This window comes from Podarcis tiliguerta (genome assembly GCF_965153285.1).
Source record: "Podarcis tiliguerta genome assembly, chromosome: 16".
Taxonomy (NCBI): domain Eukaryota; kingdom Metazoa; phylum Chordata; class Lepidosauria; order Squamata; family Lacertidae; genus Podarcis; species Podarcis tiliguerta.
This window is the reverse complement of record NC_139549.1, coordinates 39,563,093-39,576,917: the sequence shown is the minus strand read 5'-3', so window position 1 is coordinate 39,576,917 and position 13,825 is coordinate 39,563,093. Positions and strand designations below refer to the sequence as shown.

The window sequence follows — 13,825 nt, the reverse complement described above, 5'->3', positions numbered from 1 at the left end:
CTGCTGGATCAGACCAAAGGTCCCATCTAGTCTAGCATCATTTAAATATATTTGGTTATGGAGGCACATTTCTTGCTTAGCTTTGTTGCAGGATTTCATTATATTTATACCCAAAAAGCTCAAACTGGGGTGCATTCTTCTCTTTTCCCGTTTTATCCTCACAACCACCCTGGGAGGTAGGCTAGGCTGAGGGTCTGCAACTGGCCCAAGGTCACTCCGTGAACTTCACTGCCTAGTGGGGAATTAAACCTTGGTCTCTCCCAGGTCCTAGTCTGACATTATTCACTGCACCTCGCTGCTCTAGCTGATTTACTGTCTTGTCTAACAACAAACTGGCCTGAAAAGCTATTCAGCTCATTCCAAAGTTATGAGTTCAAGTCAGGGGTCACTAGCTAGTCAGCCACAGCATGTTTCCATAAATATCCCCTTAAAAAATCTGTGGCGCATGAGAAGACGCAGAGGATGCCCCCAGCAGATTGTGCACTCGCCTTTTTCTGCCCTTTTAGATATGGCAGCCTTCTTGCATTATGCCACACACCCTGCAGCTGCCATTGTGTTATGCCATATCCCCCCGCCCCCCACAACAGCCATTTTGGGACTGGCATCCACACTCATGGATTTCTAAAAATGCCCACTTGCTGAAAAGTTTGGCAACCCCTGAATTAAATTTACCTTGCTCTTCTTAAGCAAGAAGAGAATCCTTTGCTCGCACTTGCTGGTCTGTTTAACAACCCCCAGTCTGTCTCCAGGGCTGGCCCAAGCCATTTTAGCACCCAAGATATGGGATCCTCTTTACCCTGCTGCAACTTACTGCAGGCATTGCGGAGAAGCTGTCGCACGGCTTGTGTGGCTTTGCCTGGCCACAAAACTGCCAGCAATGGAAGTTCAAGCAGTGTGACAGCAACAGACAAACAGCCACACTCCTTCTGACACACAGGTGGTGTGCACTGGGGTGGGTGTCCTGATTTTGTTGCTCCTCCCAATCTGCCAACGGAGATAAGCATTTGGGATGGGCCAGCCTGTCTCCCATAGAACCCAAAAGATCCTGGGATGTGTTCTTGGTCACACAGTTCACTGGTGTGTGGGCTTTGCAGCCAAGCTCACAGCCAAGCTGAGCATGTGCCCCAGCTGTGCTGGGAGATCCATAGTGCTGGGAAAGCAACTGTCTTTAAAGGAAACTTGTTGGTCGCTGCTGATCTTCCAACTGAGAACCTCCCCAATAGGCTTCTGAGGGTCTCCAGGGTACTCAAGAACAGTCTGAAAGGGGTGGAGAACCTTTTGCAGCCCGGGAGTCACATTCCCTCCTAGGGAACCTTAAAGGGAACAATATGAAAACAGCAGGCAGGGCGGAAGTGGGCAAAGCAGGGGACGTGGCTCTGACTTTTGTAAAGTAGCCACATAAAAGTCAGAGGTGTTATCATAGTTGATGGACATACTCCAGCCAGGCAAAAGCAATAAAAAATACAGAGCAGGCCAGTGAGGAGAATCTTAAGGGCCAGACGAAGAGGCTTGGAGGGCCACAGTTGACCCAGGGCCTAAAGGTTCCTCACCCATTTTTGTCAAAGACACAAGAACAGCCCAAACGATGCTAGAAACCACATTTTATTCCTCATCGTCATCAAGCTCCAGCTCAGCAAGGTTTGCACATGATTTTAGCTCCACCTTTTCATCCACCGGTGGGTATCTTTCCCCCACAGAAGCGCTTATTCTCTCTCTCGGTAGAAAACATATATTAAAACAGAGGCAAAATTTTATACATCTGGCAGCAAAGTGCTTTGGTGAGACAGACATGCGCCGCTCTTCACTGCCCTGGTGCTGACAGGCTCTTGTTCATGAACTGCCTTTTCACAAAACACATCCACCACTAGGAGACAAAGGGAAAAGGAGACAAGGTGTGAAAATGAAGCGAAGAAGTGGAAATACACCCGTTTCCACCCTGCAACTTGTCCTCAAAGACATCGCAGTGAAAAATACATCCCTGCACTCCCCGATCTCTCATTAACGTCTAACAAAATTCATGATGTGACATGACATTGTCACACCAGGAGCACGTGATTGGCTGCTGTAACATCTCAGTGAGATGACATCACATACTGTGGGTTCGTATTATCCATGCTTTTACTTCACAATGTTTTGTAAATTACTTCACAAAATAATTAATAATAATAATAATAATAATAATAAATTTCTATACTGCCCTTCATCCGAGGATCACAGGGCAGTTTAGTTTTAAAACACAGGCATACTTAACATAATAATATACAGAATAATAACCCCCTCCATAGTTTAAAAGGCCATAGATTGTTTAACCAGCCAAAGGCCTGGGAGAAGACGCCTGACGCCTAAAGATATGTGAAGAAGGTGCCAGGCGAACCTCCCACAAATGGGGAGCCACCACAGAAAAGGCCTGTTCTCATGTTGCTCCCTTCCAGACCGCTCATGGAGGAGGCACACAAAGAAAGGGCCTCAGATGCTGATCACAGGGTCCGGAGTTGCTCAGGTGGGGAGAGGCAGTCCTTGAGGTCTTGAACCACTTAAGATTTTATAGGTCAAAACCAGCACTTGGAACTGGCCCCATAAACTAATTGGCAGCCAGTACAGTTGGGCCAGGATTAGCGTTATATGCTTAAACTGCCTTGCACTGATCAGCAACCTGCCAGCTTTCCAAACTGAGGCAGCCCCATGTATAACTGGGCTTGATAGCAGACATGAGGCTGCTGCGAAAAACTGAAGCTGTGTGCCACGTTCCCCTCTGATCTCCCACAAGAGACTTTCAGGAAAAACTAAACACACAGCTTTTCTTTGGCAGCCATCCTGGGTCTGCAATCAAGTATGGTTCTGCTCTAGCTAGATGTTGTAAAGTAAAAAGAGTCATACAAAACACACCCTGATTACCGATAAGACTCTCTGTATTTATTTGGTAATATACCACACCCTATCAAATTGGCTTAAGGAAAGGTAAAGGGACCCCTGACCATTGGGTCCAGTCGTGGCCGACTCTGGGGTTGCTGCGCTCATCTTGCTTTATTGGCCGAGGGAGCCGGTGTACAGCTTCCGGGTCACATGGCCAGGATGACTAAGCCGCTTCTGGAGAACCAGAGCAGCGCACAGCTTAAGGTACAATGCCATAAAACAGCCTGCCCCAGCCTGGGGCTCTCTAGATGTCCTTGCACTGCAACTGTCATCATCCCTGACCAGTGACAATGCTTGCTGAGGCAGGGGAAATGGGAATCCAACACCCTGAGGACATCGCCATGGATGTACACAACTAATACGTAGATATGAACAGAGGGTTTTAATTTAAATATATGAATTATTTGGCAAATTCCACTGGTCCTTCTAAAAAACCCAAAAAACATAAGGCAGAGGTGGGGAACCTGTGGCACTCAGAAGGTGTTGGACTTTATCCCCCATCAGCCTGAGTCAGTGATCAGGGATGATGGGCTCTGTAGTCCAACATCTGGAAGGCCACTGGTTCCCCAGGCCTGACAGAAAGGAAGCACTTCTGTTCTGTCAGGAGTCTGCTGAGACTTAAACCAAGGATGGCTAACTTGGCTGGGACTGAAGGGAGTCCCCAGCACCACCACAGGTGAGCCACTCCTAGCTTCAGTAGAGCCAAGTCACAGAGGAGAGCAATATCTGACCTTGCTTGGTTTGTCACTCTGGGGATCAAAGACCTTTTCACAAAGCCTCAGGCCGGTTTCCTGCCTCAGCTGCTGCAAGTAGGCCCTCATAATCTCTGAAAAACAAAGACGTACACTCCACAACCAAGGCCAGATCATATTATAGCTCCCATTCAGTCACAGTTTTGATGAATTAAAAAAAATATTAATAATATTTCCATTTAGCTGTTGATCCCATAAGTTTACAGTAGATATAAACACATTAAATAAATACAAGTACAATAAAACCATGTTAAATGATTTTCTCCCATTCTCATACTAAACAGCCTCATGGTGTCCTGCTTTCCCAAATAATACGGTATTTTCAACACCTTGCAACTAGTTTTGCTATGCCACCTCCCAAAAGGTGGTTTTGGCAGCCAGCCTGCAGCTGAAGCTGGCTTTGCCCCTCTCCTCTCTTTGAAAGCTGCCTACAAAACAAGCTGGGATGTTCTCTGCTGGACTAAGTGGACACCTGAAGCCTCTGGTTCCTCGGAACGTGATGCCGGTTCACATGCAGCAAGCTGCCATGAAACGTCTCCCCGATCCGATGGAGAAAGCCCAGCTGCCCATTCTGTTGCCCAGGCAGAGCTGCTCTCTCCATCAGACTGCATGGGGCACAGGCACACCCAGACCTCTAAATCAAGTTGTAGGTTCGCAAGATTGAAAGAGTAGGAGCTTGAGGAAATGCTACACTGAAAATGAAGTTGTGGGGAAATGGGGGCAGAGGCTGCTTTGCGTCCTACTCTAAATGCAATGAGAGGAAGGATCCAATCCTATACTGTACACCCTTAATCCAGAGGTAAGCCCCCTGTAGTTCAGTAAGGTCGATGAATGAGCATGTTTAACATTCAGCTGTAAGTGGATTAAATCCACCAATTCAAGCTTGCAGTCCGCATTGTTACCTTGCCCTTACCTTCTTCCTGTTTGCTGCTAGGTCTGGCATAGAGAGCGTTCAGTGGAAATCCTGGCTCCCCAGGGATGGGGAAATTTGTTATTCCTAATGTATACATTTCTTTTTCTCCCTGGCCTTTGGAATTACACTGGAGGAAAAGAGAGCACAAGGAAGCATGAGCCACTTAAGACAACACAAAATGCAATGTACATGCAACACACAACTGGCAGTATTACAGCAGGATCCTGTGTGTCTTTACTCAGAAGCAAGTTCTGCTGTGTTCAAAGGGACTTGCTCTGCAGTATCCCCATACCCACTGTAATCCCTAAGAACGGTTACAGTTTTATTTTAATTGTCAACCCCACCCCCAACAAGGACAGACATAGGAAAATAATACATTTATATTTTCTTGTTTTTAAACTTTTATTTCCTTCGGCTTAAAAGCAACAACCAGCTCTCAGCACATAAGGAACATCCTCCTGGCTGGGTCTGAAAGCAGTATTCTGTTCTCACAGTGGCCAACCATTTACTCCTGGGAAGCTAACAAGCAGGATGGGGGCCCAAAGGTGCTTCCTGGGAATGAGAGCAACATCCTGACTCATTAGCCTTGGCAGACAAAGTTCATGGAGGCAGACAAGGCTAGCGCCCTTTTCAATGCTGTTACCTTCTGCAGCTTTTTCAAGCACTCCGTAATGTAGAGTGTTATGTAGATCAAAGTTCTGTCGGCCTCATTCTAAAAATAAAAATAAATCCAAGTCATCTCCTGGGAAAACTTAATATCTCTTTTCTTCACCTCTTTCTGCAATCTTAGTTTGCCCAAACCAACTGGCACCTCCTCGTTGTGTTAAGATGGCGCCGTAGTCTCTATTTGTTTATTTAAAATCTGTAAGCAGCATACAACACTTTTTTAAAATAAAAAAAAAGTTACTAAAAATGCAGCCTAGAGCCAATAAAATAGCAATATGAAAGCAGATGAAACAGACCAAGTGGGAGTAAGGGGAATCAAACAAGTGAACCATAAGCATTGCCACTCATTGTGTGAATGTCGTGCATGGGGATTATTCAACACACACACTGTTCCTCTTCTATAATACTAGCGCTGATTGAAAATCATTGGGAATGTCCTTGTTCAATACATGATTAATGCATCAATATCTTAAAAGACTTTAAAAGGGGATCAGACAAGGGGGGACAGGTTTATTAGCCAGGATAATGGAGCCTCCTTATCCAGATGCAGTCAACCTCCGCACACCAGCTGACCGGGGAAATTGCCTTCATCCATTATTGGGGGCCTGCTGGAACCTTCTGGCTGGCCTATTTTGAGAAAAGAGGCCCTGGATAAGGGGAAGCTTCCAGCAGGGCTGTTCTAATAGCAGGAGCAACTGATCCCTTTAATATGCAAATCACAGGTTGTTTTGTTTTGTTTTTGGGTACTTAAGTCACTAGAGAGCCAGTGTGGTATAGTGGTTAAGAGCAGTAGTCTCGTAATCTGGTGAACCAGGTTCGCGTCTCCGCTCCTCCACATGCAGCTGCTGGGTGACCTTGGGCCAGTCACGCTTCTCTGAAGTCTCTCAGCCCCACTCACCTCACAGAGTGTTTGTTGTGGGGGAGGAAGGGAAAGGAGAATGTTAGCCGCTTTGAGACTCCTTTGGGTAGTGATAAAGCAGGATATCAAATCCAAACTCCTCTTCTTCTTCTTATGTCTATATTTAATTTCTTTGGGTTGTGTCCATTTAAGTTCTACTCAGAGTAGAACCACTGAAATTGATGGATCTAAGTTAGCCATGCCCATTAATGTCAATGGGTCAGCTCCAAGTAGATACAATCCTATTGTTTCCGAAAACAAGTCCCTGGCCCTCCAGAATGCACAGCAAGCATTTCAAAGCAGGTTTTTCCATCCTCCTTACCTTGATTTCATAATTTTTAAAGAAGACATTTGCTTTGAAGTAGTAAATGGCTTCATCTATGATGTCTGTATCTTTTGCTACCAAGAAAGAGAAAGAAGATAGATGTACTTGGAATATTATAAGAAAACAAGGCATCGCAAGAAATGCAAGCTGACTCCTGAAGATGTCTGATTGACACTGCAAAAGTAAGCCCCACCCAGTTCAATTGGACTTACTCCCAGCTGAGAATGCATCTTAAAGGATTGCAGCTTCAGTTTCTAGTACTTTAAATACTACACATAAGGTTAGGCTGGCACTGTGTTCCAAACCACAGAGCCTAGGGCTTGCCCATTGGAAGGTCGGCGGTTCGAATCCCTGCAATGGAGTGAGCTCCTGTTGCTCAGTCCCTGCTCCTGCCAACCTAGCAGTTCGAAAACACGTCAAAGTGCAAGTAGATTAATAGGTGGGAAGGTAAACAATGTTTTCATGCGCTGCTCTGGTTTCGCCAGAAGCAGCTTAGTCATGCTGGCCACATGACCCAGAAGCTGTCTGCAGACAAACGCCAGCTCCCTCGGCCAGTAAAGCGAGATGAGCGTCACAACCCCAGAGTCGTCCATGACTGGACTTAACTGTCAGGGGTCCTTTACCTTTACCTAGGTAGAATACAGAGCTCAAGAACTACCCATGTGAAATGCATGCCTACACAGAATGCTTTGACATGCACCCTAAACCTCATTAATGGTGCTGCTTTTCAAAATATGTTGCTTGACAACAACACAGAAAAGGGACTTCTCTGTAGGGGAGTCCCCTCTTAGAAATACCTATTCCTACCCCACTATCAGGGTGCTTCTGGGAACTATTAAGAACACATTTGTTTACATAGGCATTTTTTTTCCTAGACCCAATTTGCAGTGTACATTTAAAGCAGTACCATAACACTTTAAGCAGTCATGGCTTCCCCCCAGGAATCCTGGGAAGTGTAGTTCCCAAGCAACCCAGAGTGGCTGGGGTAACTCTGTCAGATACAAATAATAAACTGCTTCAGGATCCTAACATAGGAATCTGCCTTATATAAAGCCAGGCCCTTGGTCCATCTAGATTAGTACTGTGTGTACTGACTGGCAGCAGCTCTCCAGAGTTTCCGGCAGGGAAACCCTTCCAGTCCTATTGAAAGATTGAACCTGGGGCCTTCTGTGAACAAGGCAGATGTTCTACCACTGAGGGACAGCCCTTCCGTGTTGCGGAAAACACCCTTTTGAGGCCTGCTGTGAACTTACTTTCCCTGGGTGCCGGCCCTTTGAACTGACTCCTGATAGGCAACAACGCCATGTTCCCAATCAGTTTGGTGTCTGGGTCCATAAGAGTGGAATGATAAGCCTGTAAGAGGGAAGAGAAGGGATAATCAGTAACAAAAGGCCACCAGCACACAGAAAAGCTGTTTCTATGCTTTCCCAAAAATGTACAGAAGCGTCAGAGTTCCCCAGTCCCTGGAGGCTCTTTAGCCGGTCACAGCACCCAAAGGCTAGAATAGGGGTTGGCAAATATTGGCCTCCCGGCCCACAAGTCATGTGGCCAAGTAGAAATGAAGGCAGAGCTCCTGCACCTTTACTAGTTGTGCAGAAGTGGGGATCGCAGCAGGTTCAAGCTTGCTTCACAAAGCAGCACCTGTTGAGATCCCCTCTTCTGCTGCACAATTATTAAAGGTGCCACCTGAGTTAACAACTGCCAGGTCCTCCAATAGATCTTCTTTCTCCTTTTTTGTTTCTGTCTGCTTCCAGCAAGGGGAGCAAATGGGAAAGAGGCAGCGACAAAGAGCAGCATTCATGGGAAGAGACAGCTCATTGGCAGAGCATCTGCCTTGCGAGGAGCAGGTCCTGCTACAATCCTTGACATCTCTGGGTAGGACTAGGGGTGTCCCCTGCCTGGAACCATGGACAGCAGCTGCCAGTCGAGCTGGGCCAGGGACAGTGGGACCTTTTTTATCCTGAGGGCCACATTCCTTTGTGGAGGAACTTTCCGGGGGCCACATACCAGCAGTAGGCAGAGCCAGGGGCAAAGGTCTGCAGGGCAGTGGAAGCCCCTCCTTCCTGCGTCCGGCAGGCTTCATTTTAGCCACACACGAGTCAGAGGGTTTCTCCATCCTTCGTTAAAGTCAGGCATTTTTCAGCCAAGCAAATGCACTCAAGGAGAGTATGAAGGAGGTCCAGCGAGGGGTGTGGCCTGAGAATAATCCTGAGGGCCGTGGAGAGGGGCCTGAGGCCTCTCTCTCCCCAGTGTAGACAGTACAGATGAACCAATGATCTGACCCAATATAAAGCAACTTTTAAAGTAACAACCACCTAAGCATTCTCCTCCTTGTGGTGCAGCAATAAAACTGCTATCATGTTTGCAAAGCTAAGCAGGGTCCGCTATGGTTTCAAATTGGATAGGGAACCACGTGCCAAAATTCCTGGATTGCAGGGGGTTGGTCTGGACCCTTGGGGTACCTTCCAACTCTACAATTGGAATTATTATATTATTCTTGCTCCAGGTCAGTGGGTAGTCAGTGTGGGACCCTCAACGCTGTAGCCTACAACTCCCATTATTCACTGGCATTGGCTAAACCAGTTGATGCTAATTGGGCTGGTAGTCCAAAATATTTCAAGGGCTACCCCTGTTCTGGGATGGGCTTCACTCCCTCAAATTGCTCAGCTGCTCAGTGGAATAGGTAAGTTGTGGTTCTCCAGATATCCTTGGGCTCCAACTCTGATTAGTCTCAGCCTTGTTGCTGGCATCTCGAGACAATGGAGTGCACCTCCAGGGGTAAAGACAAATTGCTGCAATAGCAGCACCAATGTGACCTCCCTGGGCACAAGCCTGGGCAGTGTGCATGGAGGTATTGGGCTGCCCAGACAACAAGACCCCCCTCTCAGCCTCACTGATGTGGTCCAAAGGAAAGGAGAGCAAGACATTTGGCACCAGCTTGGCTGCAGGAGTTGCTGGAAGGAGGCGTACAAGGCGCCATCCAACCCCCTTAGGGACTCCACTCTGGATTCATGTAGGGTTTGCTTACTCCTTAGTCTTTGCTTTCCCCAAAGATATCCCACAAGGCAGCAGAGGTTTAGTGTCAGTCTACAAAACCAATAATTGGGGATGATGGGAGTTGGAGTCTTACGAGGTCCAGAGTCAGGTTTCCCACCCCTGGATGAGAAGGTCAACAAATCCAACCTCTGCTGCTAGGCAGGACCAACCCACATAATACAGAAGTCAATGTATCTAAAGCATTGGGGGGGGGGGACTTTTGGGTCCTCCAGATGTTGCTGAGCTACAACTCCCATCATCCTGGGCAATATGCCTTGCTTTCTGGGTCTGATGGGAGTCGAAGCTCAGCAACACCTGGAGGACCCAAAGGTTCCCCACACCTGGTCTAGAGTGAAACATAAGGTGTTCATTAAAGTACAGTGGTACCTCAGGTTACATACGCTTCAGGTTACAGACTCCACTAACCCAGAAATAGTACCTCGGGTTAAGAACTTTGCTTCAGGATGAGAACAGAAATTGCACACCAGCGGTGCGGTGGCAGCGGGAGGCCCCATTAGCTAAAGTGGTACCTCAGGTTAAGAACAGTTTCAGGTTAAGAACAGACCTCCAGAACGAATTAAGTTCTGAACCCAAGGTATCACTGTACCTGCTGCTCTGGTCAATGTAGGTCATTTGGGGCAAATGAGTACAGTTAAATAAAAAATAATAATAATAAGCCACTCTGGGCAGTTTACAAAATAGATAAAAACATAATAAAACATCAAACACTAAAAAAATTCCTGATACAGGTCTGCCTACAGATGTCTTCTAAATGCCAGTCTTTTAAACCCCAAGAAATGTGATCAACGGTACTGATTCACAGGGGACCCAGCAAACCAGGGCTGGATCAAGGTATCAGCCTAGCGTCCTTTTAGTAACCTCCAGCCCACAGGTCCAGACACAGGACTACAAGTACCAAAAGTTGTATTTGGGAAATGTTTTTCAAATAGCAACTTTTAAATAGAAAGAGCAACTGACGTTTCCTTTGCCCTGTGAATTTACTGCTGACAAGTGTAATTATTTGATGCACATTAAAAACACATCCCTTATTTTTCAACAAGGATGTTGCAGTGCGAATCATCCACCGCAGAGAGGATGCTTTTTTATAGAAAAGAAAAACCCGCTGGCCATATAAGGAAGTTCTTCTTTCCCCTGACATCGCCAGCAATTCACAACACAAGGCTAATCCGGGCGCAGAGACCCAGAAATTAGAAACCCAAATGGATCTGTACCCTGAGTGGGGAGGGGAGGGTTTTAAAAATACACCCCAGCTTCCTTGCGCACGTTCTGGATCGCAGGAATAAATCAAAGGGGCTCAATTAACAGACCGCCTCCCATCTCTCCCCGGGCCCAGCATCTTACGCCCACAGTTCCTGTTTTTAAAAATTCCTATGAACTAACATTTAAAAGAATAAATAAATGCTGTTTTAGGCAAGTGGACCAGCTGCAGTTCTAAAAGGTACGCGGATCTTTCCCCTTACCGGCATATTTGGGGCGCAGCAACGCAAAGCGACCCAGGAAGGAGAGGGGAGAGGCGCCCTTCCAGCGAGCGAGGCAGCGAAATCTTGCAAAATGCAAAGCCCTTCCTGCTCCACCCAGGCAGGAAGTGAGAGGCGGGCGAGGCAAAGGCAGCGGGACCCGGAGAGCCAGCAGGGGGCAGCAGAGGCCAATTCCTATTGAATTCCATGCAGCTTACTCCCCGGTATGCGGGGTTGTTAATGATTGACAATAATGCAGGAATTAAAAAGGCAACCACCTCTTTTAAATCTCACTGAACTAAATTAAGCTTGCTTCTGAGAAACCCAGTTCAGGACTAAGAAATGTGTAAGTCTTCTGGTGCGCCTACTTCTGAGTAAATGTGCATGCAGGTCAGGCTCCACATTTGTTTTTCCCACAGAAGCTTACATCAACATTTGCTGTTTCTTTCTTCTTCTTTAACAACACAGAAAACTGTACATTGCAGCAATGCAAACAGGATTTAATATGTACAGTTCTGAGGCGGCATAGAGAGTTGGACCATCAAAACATAGCTGTCAACATTTCCCATTTTTTAAGGGAAATTCCCTTATTCCAAATAGGATTCTGTTATGTACTGAGTTGAATAGGATCCAAACTGCAGCAGTCTGATTGGTCCTAGAACAATAGGATTCAGAATGCAGCAGTCTGATTGGTCCTAGAACAATGCAGCAGTATGATTGGTTGGCAGGAACCACCCAATCATGCTCCAGATAGAAGTGAATCCACAACCTGATTGGCTTACAGTAGAATTCCGGAATTAGCCAATCATGTGCAGCCCATTGTGTAAATAATGTACCGTATTTTTCGTTCCATAGGACGCTCCGTCCCATAGGACGCACTTACTTTTTAGGGGGGGAAATAAAGGAAAAATTTTTTTCCTTTATTTCCCCCCCAAAACCAGGTCGGGGAACAGTGGGATGGCTGCGCTGCGCCTCCCCGCTGTCCCCCAAGCTTGTGGGGCTGGCCGATGTCTGCCCGGCGCGAGGGGCGCTCTGCTTCAGGGCGCCCCACGCGCCGGGCGGCAGGCTGCCGCCGGCAAGCCTCGCGCTCCCGGTGGGGACTTCCCCCCGGGCGCGCAAGGCTTGCCGACACCTGCGCGAAGCAGGAGGCGTCCTCCAAAGGGCGCCCCGTGCTCCGCGCTGCAGGCTGCCGCCCGCAAGCCTTGCGCTCCCGGGGGGAGTTCCCCGGGCGCGCAAGGCTTGGCGACACCTGCGCGAAGCAGGAGGCGTCGGTGCGCACCGACGCCTCTCCCTCTCCAGGCTTCCGCCAAAGCCTGCATTCGCTCCATAGGACGCACACACATTTCCCCTTCATTTTTGGAGGGGGAAAAGTGCGTCCTATAGAGCGAAAAATACGGTATATAAAGCAGATACTTTGAGGGGACTTTCATTCATTCCTCCTCACCACTATGAGCTGAATAAAGAGCATGAAATCACTTTGCGATTCTGAGTATATTTCAGATTCCTTGCAAGAAAAGGGAAAAGTGACAGCTATGCATCAAAGAGCTAGTGCATGAGGAAGCAGGCCTTAGCCCCCCTTTATCTATCACAGGGGTGTCCAGCTTCCAAGAGACTGCGATCTACTCCCACTATAAATAAACTGGCAGTGATCTACCCATTGGATTGACCAGAGTTGTTGAGCTGTATTTGAGAGGGTGAGCCAGTTTTTTGAGGGTGGTGGTGAGGCGATTGCTGGAGATCATGTAACCAACCAGGATCAACCAGGGACAGCCCATGATCAACCGCCTGATCTCTCACATTGGCACCAGACCCTTTTTCTAAGTAGCTTTGGGGAGTGTATGTGATATTGCTCAATTTTCTCCTCACAAGAACCCTGCAAGGTAGGCCAGGTTGACACTACCTCCTGAGCTTCACTGCTGAGCAGGGATCCAAAACCAGATACCCCTGCTCTACGCACCATAAAGGTAACGGTAAAGGGACCCCTGACCATTAGGTCCAGTTGTGACCGACTCTGGGGTTGCAGCGCTCATCTCGCTTTATTGGCCGAGGAAGCCGGCGTACAGCTTCTGGGTCATGTGGCCAGCATGACTAAGCCACTGCTGGCGAAACCAGAGCAGCTCACGGAAACGCCGTTTACCATCCTGCCAGAGTGGTACCTATTTATCTACTTGCACTTTGATGTGCATTTAAACAGCTAGGTTGGCAGGAGCAGGGACTGAGCAACGGGAGCTCACCCCGTCGCGGGGATTCAAACCACCGACCTTCTGATCGGCAAGTCCTAGGCTTTGTGGTTTAACCCACAGCGCCACCCGCGTTCTGTCTACACACCGTACTTGTCACCAAAACACTTCTTATAGTCAGGGCTGGTCCTCCCCATTCCTTGTACAGAAGCCAACTAGACTGGTGGCTGGATCTTATTTAAATGATTTTGAAAGGACAGCATCCTTCATCACACCTGAGGCTGTACAAGTTTGGGGTGACTCCCAACACCTGCCAGCTCACTCTGTCTAATGGTAGGGCTGGCTCTGTTCATATTTATCTGAATTAAACACGCACAGACCTTGTCCACCAGGAGGAAAGGAGCAAGGAATCTAGCAGAGAACGTGGGCTGGTGGTGGAGAGCAAGAGGGTGTGTGAATGGGGGTCCGGCAGTGCAGGTCTACTCAGAAGGAAGTCCCACCAAGTTGAGTGAAGCTTGCATACAAGGGGTTGCTTGCTTAGACCCATGATATCTAAAGCAAGGTCAAGGAGGCTGTGGCCTTCAAGATGTTGTTGGGCTTGTGTCAGCCCCGGCCAGTAGTCCAGCAGGATAGGGAGGGTCACAGGGTCCCCCTCCAAAGGACC

General features: G+C 47.8%; 1 protein-coding gene across 1 annotated transcript; it reads right to left on the bottom strand.

The window, feature by feature from the left end:
* Window positions 1-1,586: 1,586 nt before the first annotated feature.
* Window positions 1,587-11,124, bottom strand: ARPC3 (actin related protein 2/3 complex subunit 3). Its single transcript, XM_083416951.1, has 7 exons — window positions 10,985-11,124; window positions 7,721-7,820; window positions 6,465-6,541; window positions 5,222-5,290; window positions 4,579-4,705; window positions 3,645-3,739; window positions 1,587-1,864 (listed from the first exon to the last, which is right to left on the bottom strand). Exons 1-7 carry the CDS (start codon window positions 10,988-10,990, stop codon window positions 1,802-1,804), a joined length of 537 nt encoding a protein of 178 aa, XP_083273077.1. The 5' UTR covers window positions 10,991-11,124; the 3' UTR covers window positions 1,587-1,801.
* Between the last annotated feature and the right edge of the window lie 2,701 nt (window positions 11,125-13,825).

Excerpts from the sequence above, each read along its gene's own strand:
- ARPC3 (XM_083416951.1), bottom strand. Across the intron at positions 6,542-7,720 it reads AGGGCCGGCACCCAGGGAAA|CAAAAGATACAGACATCATA; the intron begins GTAAGTTCACAG and ends CTTTCTTGGTAG. Across the intron at positions 5,291-6,464 it reads TTAAAAATTATGAAATCAAG|AATGAGGCCGACAGAACTTT; the intron begins GTAAGGAGGATG and ends TTTTATTTTTAG.